Here is a 20863-nt window from a genome sequence, read left to right as displayed (position 1 = left end):
GACACGTGGCGGCGGGCAAGCGAGGGCGGCGAAGGCGAGCCCACAGCGGCGGTGGCTAAGGAAGCAGCGGAGACGCGGTTGAGGAGTGGACGGTGACGGGCGGGAGCAGGCCGACGGCGGCAAGGGAGTTGGGCGAGCGCGGTGGCGGAGAGGCAGAGGCAGCGGCAGCAGCAGGCGAGCGCGGCTGCGGATGGGGAGCGGCGGCGCCGACGACTCCGCGCCGCTCGGCCTCATCGTTGTCGGCAGCTTTGGTGGAGGCGCTGCGCCGCCGGCTTCTTGTCGCTCGTCCGCGGTGGGGGCGCCGTGCCGCCGGCTTCTCGTCGCTTGCCATGGCGCTGGAACGGGGGAGGACGGCCGGAGCGGTGGCTCGTTGGGGACGGCCTCACGGAAGAGCAACGGCCGGAAGGACAACGGCGGCGGCGACAACGCATCGCCGCCTCCATCCCCACTTCCCTCCCGCTGTCGCCGTCTCCGTCTTCCGCTCCTCCCTCGCCCCGGATGGGAGTTTCGTCGGAGCGGCGTCCTCCTCCTCCACCTCTCCACCGCCGTTCCCCTCCAGCCCCCCCTCGCTCTGCCCCTGTGGTCCCGCCACCGACGCCCCTCCCCGCTCGCGTGCGCCGACCTTGTCGACCGGGGTGACTTCAACAGGGCACGCCGCAACGGGACACCGTGCTCGCCGCCGCCGACCTCGTCGAGCGGGGTGACTTTGACGGGGACAAGAGAGGCCATGGCGACGCCCGACCATGGCATGCTCCTTTGCACCGGCGACCACGCCCACTGCACCGTCCTGCCGTGCCTCCTTGGCTGCTCTTCGCCGGCCACCACCCATGGAGAGGAAAGGAGAGAGGAAGTGAGTTGATGGGGAGGGTAAGAAGTGGTGACGTGGACAGTCTGACATGTGGGTCCCACGCTGACTCAGCCGCCACGTCGGACAATACCAGGGTCAAAACCACCGAAGGACCTAAATTGAACGGTTTTGTAACTTGAGGGATGTTATATATCTGGTTTTGTGGTTGGGGGATGATTTTGTAACTCAATGACAAGTTGAGGGACCTTCGGTGCACTTTTTCCTCCAGCTTTCTACGTCCCAGTCCCTCTAACGTAGAATCCACTAACGTTGGATGATCTGGTTCCAAAAGCAGCTAGGATAAATCTGAAGCTACTTACATTAAACAATAGTCACATTGCATACAATCACGGATTAAGGCTCTGTTCGTTCTGGGGAGATAGGGGAGATTGATTCTCGTTTTCCGCGCGCATGCTTTTCAAACTACTAAACAGTGCATTTTTTGCAAAAAATTTATATAGGAAAGTTGCTTTAAAAAAATCATATTAATCCAATTTTGAAATTTAAAATAGTTAATACTCAATTAATCATAAGCTAATGGCTCACCTCGTTTTGCGTATCTCCCCAATCTCCTCAATCCCCTTCTCCTCAAACACACCCTAAGAGTTCATCCTAGAAAAAGAAATTAAGAGTCTAAAAAAATCCAATTTGTCCATAAGTTTGAGAAAAGAAGCATGTTTTACTGCAAGGGAATTAATAACTTCATTACATGCGAAAGGGAAAAAAATGCATTACCTTCAGATGCATTTCTGTCACTCTAACAGCAAACAGGTCAATCAGGGGTGGATCAAAATCAGGTGCTAAAAAATATTTTCCTCATTAGATAATTGGTGTTTGTGTCCTCGTAAAAAAAAAGGTGTTTGTGCTTGCAGTTTGCTTCTTCTAGTTTTGCATACATATAATCAGTTTGCTTGGTTGTTTTGTTGTCGTGCGTGGCAAACTGTTTGCCATGACTAGTGTAATCTACCCTATATTTCAGTTCAAAACTTCAAATGGATCGGAAAAGCTGCGCTTGCTGAGGCGGCTCAAAAATCTTTGCGTTCATCTATGTTTTTCACAGTACGTGTCATTTCGTCAAATACTCCACTGTTTATCAAATTGCAATGTATGTGCTCATGCATGTGGTTTTTCTAATATTACCAGCTCGCAGTTATTCAGAGAATGTATGGCAATACGGAAAATACTACTTAGTTACTCTTTTGTACTTGGATTGTTTCTATAGGTTCCGTCCATTCAGTCCATGGGGTAGAAGCTGAAGATTTTTGGCACGTGGTATAGGTAACAGGTCTGAATATGGCGTAAAATAGATATCCATCTTCTTTTAAAGAAAAATGATCAGCTCTATCTTTAAAGCGCATGGTAGATAGAACCTTCAAGTTTTTATTAAGTCAGTAGTACAAAAGTATAAAAAGAAACATTGGCAGCATCAACACTTACAAATCCAATGCAAAGGAGACGGCCATTGTAGCAAGTGTGACAAATCAATGAATCATGAGGTGTAGATGTTATCAGGTTCTCCCATCAGGCATTTTTGAGGGAAATTCAACAGGCTTAGATCGCTTTCTCAGATAAGCAGCGTCTATCGTCATCTTTACAGTTGCATGTCATGTGTTGTCAGATGGTTGCTAGATGCTTATCCTTCTGATCCAATTTGATGATATTGCAGACTCATAAACCCTTGGCAACAACCAACTTTAGAATCTCAACACCCTCTTCTATGGCTGAATCAATCTAGGTTAAAACAAAACATGCAAGCATTAGACTCTGCTCGTCACAACACACCTTCAGGGTCTTTACATCTAGAATAATAATGAAATTTGTAACACTGAAATTATTAAGTCAAATACGGTGTTTCCGGAAATATGGTATCACTAGAGTGATTCAATGACAAAAATTCGCCAAGAGTGTCACAGATAATGCCATAATAAGTCCTCCAAGTAACTTCACTCCAGCAGTTCGATTTCTAGGGCATCGTGGCATTTATCTAAAACAATTAAGATTAAAGAGATCTCAACGGCTGTGAGCTTCACGGAATTGGATTAGTACACCATATGGAAGTTGACCACAAGGTTAAGCCAATCTTCTAATCATACACATGTTGCAAGCCCATAAATCATCTCTCATTTGCGTATAGCACCGCAGAAATTACTAAGATTTTAAATGAAGTAGAATAAATCTAGGTGCGGCTTACATGCAGAATATAACCAGGGTTTTAGACTGTTGGTCATATGAATCTATCCCAGCAAATGAGCATGTTCATCGAGTGAGAATTATGGAAGTAATAATACAATGATTACTTCAAAAAACCTCAACTCAGAAAAAAAAAGGAATGACACGAAACTACAAGTATGCCTACTCCCTTCCGTCCCCAAGAAAAAAAGGCAACCTAGTACTAGAATGTGACACATCCTAATATAACGAATCTGAACATAGAGTATGTACAGATTCATTGTACTAGGATGTGTCACGTCGTAGTACGAGGTTGAGTTTTTTTAGAATAGAGGGAGTAGATATTTACCCGTTCTAGACTGGTCTTATTAAACTTCTGGAGCACAAAAGCTTTGGGGTCCATTTGGCCAGGTGGACATCCAATTCCTGAATAAAAGTATGAATATCACATTAAGGAAAAAAAACTGAATGCCACAGATGTCAAACCTACCAATCCTTAATATTGACTAAATTCTCGGTTCTTACGAAAATGGTATATCATTCTCTTTGCCCTGATAAGCTAGAAAGGTAAATATTTTGTGTCAATTTAAAAATTAAAACACTTAGTTGCAGACGTAAAATAGTTTCACATAGCTAATGGTAAACTAAACATGTATAAAACAAGGGAGCATGCTACCCCACACTCAGATAAGAGTGTGCTTATGTCTGGTAAACTTTTCAACAGAACGTTGCCTCAGGCTATCTAAAGGGAGCAAAAAAGAACATGTGGGGAAAATGGAAAGGTGCATGAAGAAATTACCACTACAAATAAAAAAAATGTAATTAAGTAAACAAATTGGAAAGGAAGAATATGCTGTCTCTTCTTAATGAAGTCAGCATCTTGCTTATCAGGTCACCTTTTGAATGACAAATTACTTCATTAAAACACATGGTTACAAAATCAACAGACCCATTATGGCGCCCGAATCCTCCTTTAGGTTGTAAACGAAGAATTCCACAGGGCAGGTCCGTGCCATCAAATGCCTGAAATTCACACCAGAAAAGTCAGATTGCTATGTAACTTAGCACTCATAAAGATTAGATATTACAATACTTATCACAAGGACACGATTAAGTGGTAGTTTATAATAGGCAGCAAGTGGCCCAACCTGCAATAGGCCAAAAAAGACTTATCACCAAGAGTCATCAGATCAGGGTCAGTATGGTATAACCATTTTTTTATGTCCAGTTAAAGGAATTTCTACAAGCTGAATTACACACGACCTATCAAAGAAATAAGACATAGAAGTAACCAAAACAAAACAGACATATTGAGATATCAAGTTCAAGTCATAGCAACTAAAATATCTGATTGTTGATAGGCTTTTGGTTGCCCCAACCAAAGTAAAGCTGCAGACATAATTGAATTTAGGGGGAAATGGCTCTTAGCAAATCGTTCTGATTCAGTTAGTAACATCAAAAACATTGATGTACTCCATTCTTTGACATTCCATAGCATCCAAATATGGTATATATTCTAAATTATCTCAAAATCAAGATAATAAGAAGTGCCAGGATTGCCCTGCGGTTATATCGACTTAAATTAGCTCAATTGGACTGAACCTTTTTGGTCACCCATAACCTACCCATTGCAGCCACATATTCATTCTCCAGGCTTGTGGCCAGGAAACTCTGATGAGTAATAGCACCACTTCCACTAGTAGATAAGCCTAATCCTCAAAAAGTTTAATGTATCATCCTAAATTGGTGGTACTCAAGAGACCCACCACCAATGACGACAACATCAGTGTTTCTGCTGAGGCAATCACAGTTTGACCTCAAACCATTCTGGCAGTGGCAGAGGATCATAGAGACCAACCTGGGTCTTTGCCCCCCCCAGCTTTGCAAGATTTAAAATAAATGTAGGCATGTAGCACATATTTACCCATAGCAAGTGATTAAATTACAAAATGCCCCCCTCTTTCTTATGTAACTCTGGTAAGTGTTGTTCCCCTCTAGAATTTAGCCTAAGCTCCGCCACTGCATTCCCCGGAGTGAATGAGGGGATTTAGGTGAAGAATGTCGAATACATGTAGGACGTGAATGAGGTGAACCAGTGAACTGGTGGCAGCAGAGTTTGTTAGTCTTTTGCTGAGTTTGATGGAAGAGTAAATTACACTCACAATACACAAACTTAGGTGGTGGATGCAAATAAGTATAGCAACTTGCAAATCGCTCGTTTGGTACTACTTGCTTAGTAGTACCTTAGTATAACTTGTATGGGCCATTTAGTCTTAGTTCACACGGACTAAGCAAGTTGTAGTATCAGAGCGAGCAATTTATAAGTTCTATGTACTGTAGGCGCAATTTACTCTTGATGGAACATATTTCAGTGCCAATACTAGCTTCTCATGAAACTGGCAAACTCAATCCCGAGGCTGACAGAAAAAAAAAAGGCACAACAGAATATGACAAGATATGCTCATGATGGAAAGCATGCATGAACCATCGGTCAATGACCAGGACAGGGGCATGCAACTGTTCGAAGATTAGTAGTGGCAATAAACCACGAGCCAGAGTGATTTAGTTTTAGAATTCAGGGACAAAAGTTAAACCATGCCAAGAGTTAAGGGACATGAAATAGATTTATTCCAAGATAGTAGGGCAGAGTAGAAATCAGATATTAAAACATGGAAAGAGTTCTAAAAGTGATGCTTGCAGATTCACCACTGAGATTCATATACGTTTGAGGCTTAGCGAGCAAAACAGGCACACCTTCGACCATTCCTGCATCAATGGAAAGACAACGGTTCCAATTCAGCCCTTCGAACCAGGAAAACAGAGTTTACATAACTCAAAAGATCAAAATACATTCTCTCTGGGATCAGATATATGGAGCCAAACCTTCCGCAAATAGTGCCTTGAAGTGATGCCTGGTCGGAGATATACCCTGAGACTGTGCAAACATGTCTATCATATCAAACCCAGCCTGCAGCGAAATGGGGTGTCACAGGATCTGAAAATAAATCATTGAAACAATTAAATGACCAAGACAAGAATGAGATGCAAAGCTTACATTGTGTCTGGTGCAATGATACTTCTCACCAGGGTTACCAAGACCAACAAAGAGCCATGGCTGTATCGCGGATCATGATGAGCAGGATGAAGATAATGAGGTCTGAGAGGTTGAAATATGACGCTTGGATATGAAAGGGGCAAGTCTTGTCCACGGCTTTCCTCGCATGGCTAATTACAAACATCCACAGATCCAAAAACAGATGCAGCAGTCTGCAGCAGAAAACCAGATTATTCTTCCAGATACACAACAAAAACAATAGTACATATAGTAATAAAAAATATGATAAGACTCGCTCATTTATTGATTTTAAGGGCAATGATGTTTCAGCAATAAATTTCTTTGAGTCTCCAATTTGTAGGCATTGACAGCTTGATTGTTAGATGATATGTACAAAGGAATATCTAAATGTGCACAACATCTTTCTACCCTAACAACATATAGAGAACAGTTGATTTATTATGCACTAGTATAAATTCCAAACAGGGCATGGAAGTCTTCACTCAAGCCTGCTTCCTCTTTTGAAGATGAGGTGAGTTTCTAAAAAATGAAATGGCTCAGAAAAATTAAGTTGTTTAATTAATCAATGACATACCTAACAAAAGTAGCTTGATCTCACATCAGGATCACCGTAGCACGTACTCCGTAGTAACTATAATATTGTTGACCGAAAGTGAAAATAAAAGTTAAGGATGTGTTGGGTATGACTTTAGAACTTGGATGCAAATTGTGTGAAGTGAAACTTATGCACTAGTGGAGGGAGAACGATTATTTGAGGAGAAATGAAGAAACGGCAGCACTAGCTGAATGAGCAAAAATCCACTCCATGAGAGGAGAAGATAATAAAAAGGGGAGAGTAGAGTTGGAGGGAGAAGAAATCACGTGTGGCTTGAATGAAGGGCGGAGGCGGAGTGGGATCCCCGGGCAGGGCAGCGTAACGAAGGAAGCAGGAGAAGAGGCGGCTGGACCTCACCTAGCTATATATAGGACGACGGCAGATCCACACAGGTGCCCGCTGGTGGTGGAGGCGCCGGCGCCGGGGAAGGCGAACGAGGTGGGATGCGGGAGGCTGCGAGCGATGGAGAATAGTAGTGGGCTTCCCCTTCGAGGCCGGCCTTTTTAATTAGGCCTGAATGGGTTTCAGGCCCATTAACCTACTGCCCGGCCTAATATGAATCGGAAGGGGATTTTATTTTATTTTGTTGCCCTCAGCCGCGGAGGAAAGGGGTTTAGCAGTAGCAGTAGAAGAAGAACCTTGATTGAAATCCCTAACCCCAACCAACCTACTGGAGGAGGAGTACTGGAGTAGAGAGCGAGCATGGCGAGCTCCCGCGCCGCCAAGCGCCCCAAGGTGGATCCCTCTTCCTCCTCCTCCGCGCCGCCGCCGCCGCCCCCGCCCCCGCAGCGTGGGGACGACGACTACGTGCCGGGCAACATCGTGGAGATCGAGCTCTGCAACTTCATGACCTACGACCACCTCACCTGCCGCCCCGGTCCCCGCCTCAACCTCGTCGTCGGCCCCAACGGCTCCGGCAAGAGCTCCCTCGTCTGCGCCATCGCCCTCGCCCTCGCCGCCGACCCCGCCGTACTCTCTCTTCTCCTCTCCTCTCCTCTCCTCTCCTGTACGATTGATTCCATGCTACTCTAATACTACATACCAATGCACTGCAGATTCTCGGGAGGGCATCCAGCGTCGCTGCCTTCGTCAAGAGGGGAGAGGACTCCGGCCATGTCAAGATTTCCCTCCGCGGCAATACACCCGACCACAAGCTCTGCATCACTAGGAAGGTCGATACCAACAACAAGTCTGAGTGGCAGCTCGATGGTACATGCTCTCCTTACTCCTCATTACACAAACCGATGCTTATTTCTTTCACTATCCTTTTTATTCAGCAAATGGATTGGATTTGAGGCGATGATTCCTGCATCACTAACATTTGTTTCCTGCAGGCACCACTGTCCCCAAAAAGGAAGTCATTGATCTCATCAAGAAATTCAATATTCAAGTCAACAACTTGACCCAGGTGCACCTCCAGTCCATTTTAGATTCAGCTCTTTTACATGATCCATTCCTTATCATTTTCCTTTGCATGCCATGATATTGTAATCCAGAGGAGCCACTCACTTACCCTTTTATCGTGAATCTATTCCTGATTTCTGTTGCTTTTGTGCTCAACTCTGTTCAGTTTCTTCCTCAAGACCGAGTATGTGAATTTGCGAAGTTGACACCTATCCAATTACTGGAAGAGACTGAAAAGGCTGTTGGAGATCCTAATCTACCTATCCAGCACCGTCAGCTTATAGACAGGAGTAAGGAATTGAAGATTCTTCAAGTGGTAAAGCTGAATCATTCACTATTCACTCTTTCCTTATGCTTGCTTGGACCAGTGAAAGCTATTCCCATTTCCTTGCATATCTTGTTTAGATGTCAACCCTATGGTATCGATTCACGATAAATTTATCTCGTTTGTTAGGCTGTAAAGCAAAAGGAGCAGACTTTGAATAATCTAAAGGCCCTCAATGCTGAACTAGAAAAAGATGTTGAACGTGTCCGGCAGAGAGACAGACTTCTGAAAAAGGTTTGCAGTTTCATTTTTTTGGTTTGGTAAATTCCCCCTTTTGGGTTATGACATGAAGGGCATAAAAAGTATTTTAGTGATAATTATAACATCTTGTTGGTTTTGTCTTAGGCTGAATTAATGAAGAAGAAGCTCCCATGGCTAAAATATGACATGAAGAAGAAAGAATACAAAGAAGCACAGGAGAAGGAGAAAACTGAGAAGAAAAAAATGGAGGAAGTGGCAAAATTCTGGGAAGATTCTAAAGGCCCCGTCGAGTATGTTTCATGCTCAACTGGCTTCAATTTTTCATTCATTTATAAACTCATCTCTAGAGGTATCTTTGAACTACGTGGGCTAGGCATTTGTTCTGATGTTCTTCGTTATGAAGATTTCCTTTCAAAGCCCTTCAATCTGAATGGATACATTCACGTACAGCCAAGAGGACAGTTCTATTAACTTCCAACCTTGATTCAGTAGTACTTCTATGTTTTGATTGACACACACTTCCCTTTAATTTTTCATATCAATTTCCTTTTTGTACTTGAGTAACACTAATTAAAACAAGCTAGAACTTGATTTATACAGAATATGTTATCACTATCACGGTTAATATGTAAGCATTTTGTGAATCCAATCACTTCATATAAAATGACAGGATTCCTTGGTCATGCTTGCAACCACATGCTAGTATAAGTTTAACTTTATGTTCCTCATCTCCCCTTAACTTTTTTCATATTCAAGTAACTTGTGTAATCATATTGTTTGGATTCAACACAAATCGAATCCCCTCTATTTCATCATTGTACATTATCACATTGTCACCTTAAATGTAAAAGGGAAAAAAGAAGAAGGAAGAATTAGTATCAACCTATACTGGGATAGGAATGCTCTCTGATTACTCAAGAGAGCAACAGATAACTAAAAAAGAGGGAGGGAGGGAGGCAGGGAGAGGTCAGGATACATTTTTTTGAATTACCATTGGATATAGTGTACTGCCAGCTTTTTGACATTCTTTTCCCAGTTCTAAGGAAAAGTTTCTCTTCACACTTTACCTTTATGTGACTGGCTTAAATATCAAAGTTTGAAGCTTTAAGTTCTAATAGAATACCCCCCTCTTGTTACTTTCCCTATTTGTAGAGAGCTCAAGAAAAAGAAAATGTCTCATACTTCAAATACAAAAAGGATAAACAGCCATATGGCGGAAAACATGAAGAGGCGCCAAGATATTACACACAAGGAACTACAACTGGTATAAACTCTTCTTTACCTAAATGATATTTCTAGTACTATTTCACTGCTGCAAGTCATTAACACGTCTTCTCTATCAGAAAGGACAATTGAGAGCTACACTGGAGGACATAGAAGATCTGAAAAGACAAGAAAGATCCCGTCAGCAAAGGATCTTGAAGGCTAAGGAAGCCCTTGCTGCTGCTGAGAGGGAACTTGATGATCTACAACCATATGAAGCACCTAAAGCTGAAATGGTTGGTTTATTCACCTTATTTTCCCTAGTTTTTGCTGTCATTTATTTTAGATAACGAGCTTTTGCTGTCATACATCTTTTTTTTTTGTTTGCAATTTTGCATATGTAGCATACAAGTATTGTGTACGGTTTATCTGCTCTAGTCATTATTTAAGCCCGTTAATAATTTTATGTTTCTTCACAGATTCAACTCACGGAGGAAATTGCACGACTGACTTGCGATATAAATGAGCTAAAAAGGAAAAAGACAGATATGGAGTCCCAGTTAGTTCGAGAGAGAGAAAATCTGAGGAACTGCTCTGATAGGTACTCGTTTTGTCTATTAATTTCTACTTTGTCCAAGACTTGGGTACCTACTAGCTAGTTATTATTTATCACAGGTTGAAGCAAATGGAAAATAAAAACAATAAGCTGCTCCAAGCATTGCGATATTCTGGTGCTGAGAAAATCAATGAAGCATACAACTGGGTGCAAGATAACCGACACATGTTCAGGGCTGAAGTTTATGGACCTGTTCTCCTTGAGGTTTGTTTACTTGCATGTTCACCAACTATTGTCTGCTTTGCTGATCATACAAGTAATAGTACATCTTCTTTGTACTGCTGTCAGGTAAATGTCCAGGATAAGGTTCACGCTTCGTACTTGGAAGGCCATGTCGCAAGCTATATATGGAAGGTACAGATACTACGATAGCACCTTATGTTCCTCTCTGCTAATTAGTGTGATGCTTATGTTTTACTTTATTTTAGCATTTCCATGAAACAATGGAAAGCCAAGAGGAACACACTTACCAGTGGCTGCTGGTTCTGTTGTGCACTGCACATTGTGTTTTGTTTTTCCTTCACATAGTCAATGTGCTGTTGCAAATTTATCCTCCAGTTGCTGGACATGGTTAGTGTCCAGTAGGATGGCATCTCATTAAACCATTTCTAGACAAGGTCCCTTATTTATTGTCATCATTGACTTGGAAACCATAAAACACTACCATGCCATCTTATTCTTTCCTCCTATGGAAGATACTGCATCTGTAATTAACTGCCATTTTGCTTTTATGTGGCAGTCATTCATTACTCAGGATGCTTCCGATCGTGACCTTTTGGTTAGACAAATGAAGCAATATGATATTCCTGTTCTGAACTTCATGGGGGACAAAGGCATAAGGAGAGAACCATTCAACATCACTCTGGAGGTCAGCAGGCATTGTCCAAGCATTTAATCTAAAAAAAAGCATTTGGCATTTGGGAACATAGATATTTTTCTTACTCCTTTTTTGGCCTAAGTTTCACATTAATTGCAAGTTGTAAGTTCTACATTCACATTAATTGCACATCATTTCATTTCATTAAGAAGGAGAAAAACAGTTACAAAAAAAAACAGAAGTTCTACATTGACATTATTCCCTCATCCTATTTTCTAACTTGTTGTGTATGAACACCCCCACACAAATCGTCTTCTTTTTTTTGGCCTAAGCACATATTCTCTTGTTTTGTCTAAGCACTCAATGTAGGGGCACCAGAGTCATTCTCTTCTGGTGACTTCATCAATCTTAAAGCTTTCTCAGTCTTTGTTCCCTCTTAAAAACATGAAAGAATGGTAAGAGCAATAATTTAGATTGAGTGTGCTGTTTCTTTTGCAGATGCAACAAGTTGGGATCTACTCACGACTTGATCAAGTTTTTGAAGCTCCTCCTGCTGTGAAAGATGTTTTAATTAGTCAGGCTAATTTGGACCGTTCGGTATAACTGTTTATGTCGACTTCATTAATCTATACCAAGCTGAACTGACCAGAATCCTCAATCGTGTTTCCTCTTCTGTTTCCCCCTCTATTATGCCTATATAGTATATAGGTACAGATGAAACACACAATAGAGCAGATGATGTACCAAAGCTAGGCATTTCTGACTTTTGGACCCCAGATAACCACTATCGGTGGTCCAGGTCAAGATATGGCGGTCATTTGTCAGCATTTGTAGATGCTGTCAATCCTTCCCGTCTTTTTATGTGCAGTATGTGTTACAATCTCAACATTAATGCCTGTCAGCTACTTGGGTTGTGCATTCTGATCTGGTGGTGCCTGATGCTTGTCAGATTTTTTATGCAGATTTAGATGTTATTGACTCTGAAAGACTTCGATCTCAGAAGGATAAGCATATCAAAGATATTGACGGCATGGATGAAGACTTAAAGAAGCTTCTGAAGGAACAGAGACAATTAGAAGATGAAGCAGCAAAAATTCGCAGGAAAAAGGTTTCATTGATTTAAGCTCTATTCACTTTTAGATTTGGATATAGTTAATGCCCAGTTGTTTCTCATAGTGCTCATCTTTTAATTGCCATATTTCCAGGAAGAGATTACAGACACGATGATGTTTGAGAAGAAGAGGCAAGAAGAAACACGGAGACGTGTTGGTACGATATCTATTGCTGTTCTTCTACTTGTAGCTTTTCTAATATTTGGTGCTTGTCTCTAGATATTAAAAGAAGAATGTTGGAGACTATATATAAAGAGGAAGATATGGAGTCAAGCAAAAGAAAGTTTGTTGATCAGGCGGCAAAGTTAAATGATCAGAGATATGAACTAGTGCTAAAACTCAAGGTTAGCACTTAACAGAGCTTGGAGCTTCTGACGATGATACAATATTTTGTTTATCTTGAAGAACATCATCACATTTGTGCTTGCATAAATTTTATTTAAATTCTCTCAGGATTTACTTATTGAAGCTGTTGCTCTCAAATGGAGTTGCACACAAAAGAACATGGCTTCCATTGAGCTCGATACAAAGGTATGCTTTGTGAGAAACTAGTTACTTTCATAACACAAAACTTCTTGAATTGAACTGTGCATATTTCTTGCATTTTGATTACCTTGCAGTGACCCAATTAATCTCCGCTTGGAAACTTTGCAATTAATCACCCAATTAATCACAGCTGTTTTACAAATGTTTGGCTGCTTGCAATAAGATATATAAATTACTAAAATACTAGTTTGGTCTAAAGCACACATAATTTGCACATGTTACACCAGAAAATTGCCATATTTGCTTATGTCTTATCCTGTTCCTTGTACCGAAACAATTCGCACATGTAATCATCTGTCCTTCATTAATCATCTGATAGATATGGGAGATGGAAAAGGATGTGAAGAAACTTGAAAAGAATGCTATTGAAGCTGCTAAAGAATATGAAAACTGTGAGTTGATGTTTCAATCCATTCTTTTGTTGTTTCTAACCACTCAGTTTGGTAAATATTTTGGAAAGTGGCTTAGGGTCCAAGGCAATTTTTTCTTTGAGTTTTTGCCTTTGGGTTGACAAATCTTATGCTCACTTTCGTGTCATGGTCATTCCTCAGGTCTGTTTGGTTTGTAGAGGTGAAGACTATTCAAAATCCATCATGCATCTCCTGAGTAGATTTTTTTTTTTTTTTTGAAGTATAGCTATATCAGAACCATGTGAGTTCTTGCTGATTTTTGAATGGATATATCTAATATTCTACGTTAGACTTTAGTCCCAGGCAAGTCATGGGTATTCTAACATGTCGTAAGTTAACAACTACTCTACATAAAAAAGTGTATTTTTATTTTCTGAGGTGTTCTAAGAATCTGTTAAGTATTGACTGACAAAGTTGAACAGATGCTCTCTTGGGCTTTTGAGTTTTGAATAAAGACAACTATGTTTTGAGACTGGTACTATGAATGGTCAACTGCGGTTGAATGTGCCTGGCAAGCTTATAAAGGCCTTTGTAGGAAATTTCATTTCTGTAATGATTGAGAGTAGTGTAGCATATGGCAAGTTGGCAATACATTACTTTCGTGATTGATTCCATTTGTCTCATGCTGGCACTATCACATGACATATGTTCCTCTAATCAGGTAAAAGAAAAACTCAAGAGCATAAGCAGCAGTTGTCTAATGCAAAACAGCATGCAGAGTCAATAGCTATGATCACCGAAGACCTTGCAAAAAAGTTTCTTGAGGTACTGTTTGAATTTAATTTTGTACTTTTCTTGTCTTATTTGTGAATCAGCATTCACATATTTTAGTTGAGTTAGCATACCAACTGTAAAATCTCCCTAATCTGCAACCACTAGATCCTTTTATAAAATTATTTTTTTAATGATAAATTAATCACAAAACCTTAGTTACCAGATTTGCAGCATAGTTTGTCAAACCCAAAATCAGATCACATGATTTGCGGTTTACCAGCGATCTACCTGCACGTACCGTGAAAGTCAAGCAGGAACTCAATCAGGATGAGCTTAACGATGTTGCTGGGTTGAGCCAGTCAACTACAAGCTCCTTTACCTTTACTTTTTCTTTTTAATATAAGGCCACGGTTCGATATTCAATGAAACTTTGTGGCATTGTTTGGGTTATGAACCTCAGATTGGATTCATAAATAGGAGAGGTACATCCCTCTTGCGAAATCCTAGGTTTGTCAAGTGATGAATTGCGCAGGCAGGGACACGTACCAGGAACCAACAGATCATGATTCTGGCAACTACAGTAGCAACAACTTGATGTTCAAACAACCACGAATGGCTGAATTCTGTCTGAAGCACCTATGCTCTAGGGTGTTAGTTTCTTCTCATAAGAATTAACTCTTCTGATTTTAGCTCATTTAGTTGTTGGAATGCTTCATAAGGCCACAATAAAAGATCCTCACTGCTTGTTTTGTTGTTTAGGATTTATGATGTCCCTCTAATTATCTGCTGTTTACAACTGGATTTCTTATGTTGTTTTCTCTATTACTTCCAGTTTTCCTTTTTATTATTATGTGAATAATTTGAGATGCATTGCCATTTACTTTGGCCAAAAAAACCACATGTATTATCAGCATATGCTGGCACTTAGCACCCACGATCCTGCTTCCACTGTTTCTGTTTGCAGATGCCTACTACCATAGAAGAACTGGATTGTGCAATTCAAGATACTGAATCCGAAGCAAATTCTATGCTTTTTCTTAATCAAAATGTTTTGTTGGAGTATCAAAGCCGGCAGCGTGAGGTACAATGGATTAATAAGTGTACCTCTTTTTTATTTCATACTTTCTTTACTTCAGTGTTGCAATATGCATAAGTTGTTCAGCATCAGTTTGTCTCATCAGGAATAGCACCTAGCCACCCAGCAGGTTTTGTATTTTCAGAATAGGACTGGGTGGTGCCTTCATAGCAGTTAGTTGAGAGACCCTTATTTTCTCCTAATACTGCTGCAGAGTTGCTTCTAGACAAAACAGAAATAAGCTAGAGTCTGAGGTTTCATGTTGGTATTATTAAAGGGACTATTTCCTGAAGAGTATTAAAAATTTTGAATTCCCCATAGTGATCTCCTTCAGGATTCCCATGTGGGAATATTTTTCCTTACAGACAGAATATTCCACTATATGCTGAAATTTTGACAAAATGACTTTTAGAAAACTAATTTAAAAAATAAACGTGGCAAAAACTAATTGAGAAAATGAACCTTTGACTCCGCGCCAGCCTCGATGGCGCTGAGCTCTTGTCCAAGGTGCCCCAGGTTTGCTGACTCATCAGAGCTCAGCGCCAAGCAGCCTAGCATGTTGGTGGAGGTCGTCAGCTATAAACAGTGTGCAGGGTTCGATTTCGATTATCCCCTCCCTCCACACCTTTTTTTTGTTTTCTCTTACTTTCCTAATTTTCTTTTTAGTATACTTCTTTTTGCTTGATTTGAAATATTTGTTTACAAAATGTTTGCTCAAATAGACAGAGGCGTACATCCACATCCAATAGCCAGTATTTCCACACGTAAAATGGCCTCAAGAGCTCGTTGCTCGCATTCACCATGTTCCTGTTACTCGCTAGCCTGCTATCTCCCGTGAAAGGCATTGATCTGTTGACCTCGCTGGTTTATCCTGACCCTGCCAAGGATTCGACCAAAATCAACTCCAATGGTGATGGTCAGTAGTAAGCACATCGCCAGATATATACACATACACATTATGTTTTTGTGTTCTTTCTCAGATAATAGAACAACTTATAGTTCTTTCATATATTTTTTCAAATTCAAAATAAATAAATTTACAAATTAAACATGTCATTTATGAAAAGAATATTAGATCAAAATAAATAAATTTGCAAATAAAACATGCCATTTCTTAAAAGAATATGAGTATTGTGGTGGAGGAATGGAGGATCGAACTCAACACCACCTAGTAGGCTGGCACACAGCTGATGTCCTCCCCCACCATGCTAGGCTAGCTTTGCTGATGACGTTGGCGCTGAGGCAAAGGTTCATTTTTGCAATTAGTTTTTACCAAGGTTTATTCTTCAAATAAGTTTTCTAAAAGGGTCATTTTGTCAAAATTTCGCCACCATATGAGTGCAGAGAAGATACTTCATGCAGTTTTTCTTTTCTTATATATTTGTCATTATACTATATGTTAATAAGGTAGTATAGCAGATAAAGGAGATCGGAGCATTGGACTATTTAAAGAATGCTGCTTTTGCAACACAGTATATTTCTCATGTTGCTGGTTTTGTTACCCATAAATCTACGGGAAATACTCGATGTTTCACATGTGCTATGAAAATGTTTCTATTAGAACTTAATGGCATTTCATCATAATATAATCATGTGATATGTTGTTTTAGATTTAATTGCAACAGTAATCGGATCGTAGATTTGTTAAGTAATTTAAAAGAAAGAAAAACATTTGAAGCTTGCAAATAGAGCTTCATGCGTGCATGCAAAAGAGGTTGGCCTACTGTACAAAGAGAGAAATGTAGAGCGGGTACATTGCAAAAAATGACTTAGAGGCTTGCATATGCAGCTGCAGCACGCAGAAAGTGTGAGAGGGAGGCAACATGCAGCAGCTGCCAGATGGGGATAGCACCTGATTTTTTGTGTTTTACTGCACGCCCAATGCCTAGTCCCGTCCTAAATCTACCACTACACTGATTACTTTGACAGTGACAATACCTATTTTAACTGTGTAGATAGAATCAATATCCGGAAAGCTGGAAGATGATAAAGGAGAATGTGAAAGATGCTACTCTGATATAGAGGCTACAAAGGTCTGGACATTTTCATATTGTCAGCTATATTACCATACTTTGTCCAAATCTTTTTTGGCATCCTGCCTCACTTGACTTGACTTTGGCAATATCCTAGGGTAAATGGCTTCCAACTCTGCGCACTCTTGTTTCAAAAATAAACAGCACGTTTAGTCGTAACTTTCAAGAAATGGCTGTTGCTGGAGAAGTTTCACTTGGTACGTGTGGCAGTTCCTTTTTTGTGTTATCACACTGTTATTTGTACTATTTTCAGATGGCGTACCAATCTGTACCAAATTTCCTGCAGATGAACATGGTCTTGATTTTGAGCAATATGGCATCCTTATAAAGGTCAAGTTTAGGTGAGTTTCTTTTCCTAATTGAGAGCACTGCTCTGATTTCTTGCAATTAAGTAAATAATGATAAGTACACTACTTGTCCATCACTGATGGAGTAGTGGTACTATTTCCTGATGGCAACCAAACTAGGGACTGCTATCCGTGGTTAAACAGATATGACCAGTAAGCAGAGAACAGTCTTACAAATCACTGAGTTATAGTATAGGGTAACTTGATTATTTCTAGGTTACACTCATACATTATATGATGATAAGTGATCATCAAATGTATATGTTAAGAAGGATAAAAGGTGAAGTACAAAACACTCTGTTCATTTGTATTGAATTCCGATGTGCTCTCAGATCTTTTGTTTTCTGTGGATTCTATCTTTCTTAGACTTCTAGTGATACCTCATGCCAGTAGCACTTGAACTATTACTTTCACGAGAATAGCTCTGTTGTCTTCTAACATGGGAGAGATCTTAGTCCTTAGCCAGGTGTTCTTATTTGTAACTCCATACTTCAATCATGAGATCTTTTATTTGCTATTTATCTGTGACTATTATGTTCTACTCCCTTTGTTCCATATTGTAAGATGTTTTAGGTTTCATCCTATGTCAAACTTTGACTAAGTTTATAAAAAAAACGTAGCAACATCTACAACAGCAAATTGGTTTCATTAAATCCACCACCGAATATACTTTTGTAATATATTTGTTTTGTGTCAGAAACGTAGATACATTTTTCTATGAACTTGGTCAAACTTTGACAAACTTAAAACATATTACAATATGGAACCGAGGGAGCATTTAACATCTACTCAAGATTAGAACGGCGTTACCGATTATTTTATCATTAAAGGTGCTATTTGGATGGTCCTGTAACCCGTCTTTTGTTGCCTGTTTCTAGCCATGTTCATCCCGCAGTGTTTAATTCCATAGTTCAGCCTGCTTCTACTGTAGCCTGTAGTTTAAGGGTTTCCACAAGGTTTCTGTTGGCCTTATTTTGTGGTTTTTAATCAAATTGTGGCATTATTTTCCTCAGGCAAACAGGTCAGTTGCAGGTGTTGAGTGCTCATCACCAATCTGGAGGGGTATGAAAAAAACTATTAGATGCATTCTAGAAAAATATGCCTTATACTTACTATTATTTTTTGCTCCTTTATAGGAGCGATCAGTTTCAACCATCCTGTACCTTGTATCACTTCAAGATCTTACCAACTGCCCCTTTCGGGTCGTTGATGAGATAAATCAAGGCAAGCCAACCCTCACAAGTTTTTGTTCCCTATGCACTCAATGCTGTTATAAAATGATTACTAGTTTGTTGAAGCATTACAAAGGTAACTGTTTCCCCAAAATTGCAGGAATGGATCCCATAAACGAGAGGAAGATGTTCCAGCAGCTTGTGAGAGCAGCCAGTCAGCCAAACACTCCACAGTTAGTGACAGTACTCTTAGCATTTCAGGAGGCATTTTCAGATAGCATCTACCAACTCCCATGTTTCTTAATCTGGCTATAGGTGCTTCCTCCTGACGCCCAAGTTGCTGCCTGATTTGGAATATAGTGATGCATGCAGCATCCTAAATATCATGAATGGCCCATGGATTGAGAAGCCAGCTAAAGGTAATATGTGTTCTGTACTTAGGCCCTGTTTAGATCCCACACGAAAATTTTTCACCCTGTCACATCGAACGTTTGAACACCTGCATGAAGTATTAAATATAGGCTAAAAATATGACTAATTGCACAGATTGCGACTAATTTGCAAGACAAATCTTTTAAGCCTAATTGATCCATGATTTGACAATGTGGTGCTACAGTAAACATTTACCAATGACGGATTAATTAGGCTTAATAAATTCGTCTTGCGGTTTACTGACGGATTTTGTAATTAGTTTTCTGTTTGTGCCCAAACACCTCATGCGATATCTTATATAATATCTGATATGACACGTCAAAACTTTACACTCCTGGATCTAAACATCCCCTTAGACATTTTAGCATATTCTCGGTCTCAATCCATATTTGATGCATGCTTTGCAGCCTGGAGCACCGGTGATTGCTGGAGAACAGTAATGAGCGTGAGTGGGCACTGATGGTCAAATACGGATTTGAGTACTGCACTTCACAAGTGATTCTTCAAGTCAATCGTTTTACGCGGAAGCTTTAGGGTATTCAATGTGATGTTTGCTTGTACCCCATGTAGATAAATTAAGTCCAGAAACCAGAAGCTCCAATGTGCTGGACTGCTAGCCAGCTGCCTTTTGTGCTTTGTTTATTGCAGTGGTGGTTTAAACAGCTACTGGCTGACCCTTCGGCATGTCGTTAACTCAGGGACTTCATAGGACAAAGTGGCGCTAAAATCGTGACATGTTCCCAACCAGGTTTTATCGTTTGATGAAGGCTGGTTCCAATCGCAAAATATATCTACTTGAATTGTCGAGGGGGATAACACCGACTGACATTTTCATTGCCCTAATTCAACCCTACATCATGTCCATGTTAGTTGTGAACGCCTTGTTCTGCACTCTGAATCTCCTGGTGAACGATCAGTTGTACAACTGAGCCGATGCGAATGAGGCAGGTCTTCTACAAATGACATCTCGAACACTAGCGAGTATATGTGGTCTTCTACAAATGACAACTCGAACACTAGCGAGTATGTACAAACTTGAGACGGGGCTGGATGGTTATTATGCGATTGAGATTATTCGTACACTAGCGACCCCATCGTTTCGTTTATTCAGGGAATAAGCGAAACGGCATATTCATAAACAAAAAATAATTTGTGAATAAAACTTCTATATATGCGTTCTTAGCGATCTAAAAGCAAAGGCTGAAAGATAAACTTCAACGAAAAAAACCTCAAAATCAACTTTAAATTTAACGTTGAAAATTCAAATTTTGACAGATAAGCATAAGAAAAAAGATGAGACCGTAAGTGAAGTCATCACTACGACTGTAATTGATCTCACTCGTCTGTTTTTTTATTGAAGAGTTTAGATTTACTCCCTCCGTCCCATAAAAACTGAATCCAGAACCGAATATGTCGCATCCGGTACTAGATTAGTTTTTTATGGGATGGAGGGGGTACTGTCCATGCTAAGATCAAGGGCACATCCAATCATGAGTGAGTCCCACCATATCGATAATTGCACTCGATTTGACTGTCAGCTAAAGTGATGTTTGCCCCAGCCGTGCAGAAGCCAAGGAGTTGGGCAACCCTCGAGTGACAGGTCCACATCGATGGAATTGGTCCAAGGATGGCAAGAAGTAGGGGAACCCGGATCCCCACCCTTGGCTGCTCGGGTCGTCAAAGGTCTCCACAACATACCACGTGGCACCACATCCCGTCAATCACAAGAGAGACCAAGATCTCAATCCTTTGTTGAATAGGTTGTGCTC

At 40.5% G+C, this 20863-nt stretch overlaps 2 protein-coding genes across 6 annotated transcripts; one reads left to right on the top strand and one right to left on the bottom strand.

Moving 5' to 3' along the window:
- Positions 1–1912: 1912 nt before the first annotated feature.
- Positions 1913–7232, bottom strand: LOC127772939 (peptidyl-tRNA hydrolase, mitochondrial-like). Of its 5 annotated transcripts, XM_052298936.1 has the most exons (8): positions 6667–7232; positions 6072–6283; positions 5900–5984; positions 5740–5782; positions 4115–4164; positions 3966–4040; positions 3366–3442; positions 1913–2578 (listed from the first exon to the last, which is right to left on the bottom strand). In XM_052298936.1, exons 3-8 carry the CDS (start codon positions 5970–5972, stop codon positions 2516–2518), a joined length of 381 nt encoding a protein of 126 aa, XP_052154896.1. In that variant the 5' UTR covers positions 5973–5984; positions 6072–6283; positions 6667–7232; the 3' UTR covers positions 1913–2515. The 5 variants fall into 5 exon arrangements, 3 of the variants coding, with proteins under 3 accessions (XP_052154896.1, XP_052154895.1, XP_052154894.1); XM_052298935.1 differs by lacking the exon at positions 4115–4164 and having other exon boundaries at positions 1914–2578; positions 3966–4039; positions 5900–6011; positions 6101–6283; XM_052298934.1 differs by lacking the exon at positions 4115–4164 and having other exon boundaries at positions 1915–2578; positions 3966–4039.
- A 67-nt stretch (positions 7233–7299) lies between these two features.
- LOC127772938 (structural maintenance of chromosomes protein 5) lies at positions 7300–19937 on the top strand. The gene is made up of 29 exons (XM_052298933.1): positions 7300–7656; positions 7743–7896; positions 8022–8095; positions 8258–8407; positions 8546–8650; positions 8762–8907; positions 9770–9881; positions 9961–10116; positions 10300–10421; positions 10496–10640; positions 10725–10790; positions 11176–11304; positions 11752–11850; positions 11955–12120; positions 12216–12361; positions 12459–12522; positions 12585–12709; positions 12819–12896; positions 13231–13303; positions 13983–14086; positions 15000–15116; positions 17066–17143; positions 17241–17340; positions 17430–17484; positions 18504–18552; positions 18627–18714; positions 18823–18895; positions 18978–19081; positions 19502–19937. The coding sequence occupies exons 1-29, from the start codon at positions 7390–7392 to the stop codon at positions 19552–19554; spliced, it is 3198 nt and encodes a 1065-aa protein (XP_052154893.1). The 5' UTR covers positions 7300–7389; the 3' UTR covers positions 19555–19937.
- The last annotated feature ends 926 nt before the right edge of the window (positions 19938–20863 follow it).

This window comes from Oryza glaberrima, chromosome 5, assembly GCF_000147395.1.
Source record: "Oryza glaberrima chromosome 5, OglaRS2, whole genome shotgun sequence".
Classification (NCBI taxonomy): domain Eukaryota; kingdom Viridiplantae; phylum Streptophyta; class Magnoliopsida; order Poales; family Poaceae; genus Oryza; species Oryza glaberrima.
This window is presented reverse-complemented; position numbering and strand designations above follow the sequence as displayed.

Bases quoted from the DNA above. Each gene is read 5' to 3' on its own strand.
- LOC127772939 (XM_052298936.1), bottom strand. From the start codon at position 5,972: ATGATAGACATGTTTGCACAGTCTCAGGGTATATCTCCGACCAGGCAT. The intron at 4,165-5,739 runs GTATATGAATCT...GGCCTATTGCAG, and splicing joins TTGCTCGCTAAGCCTCAAAC to GTTGGGCCACTTGCTGCCTA. The intron at 3,443-3,965 runs GTCTGTTGATTT...ACTTTTATTCAG, and splicing joins GGATTCGGGCGCCATAATGG to GAATTGGATGTCCACCTGGC.
- LOC127772938 (XM_052298933.1), top strand. From the start codon at position 7,390: ATGGCGAGCTCCCGCGCCGCCAAGCGCCCCAAGGTGGATCCCTCTTCC. The intron at 9,882-9,960 runs GTATAAACTCTT...CTTCTCTATCAG, and splicing joins CACACAAGGAACTACAACTG to AAAGGACAATTGAGAGCTAC. The intron at 19,082-19,501 runs GTAATATGTGTT...CATGCTTTGCAG, and splicing joins GATTGAGAAGCCAGCTAAAG to CCTGGAGCACCGGTGATTGC.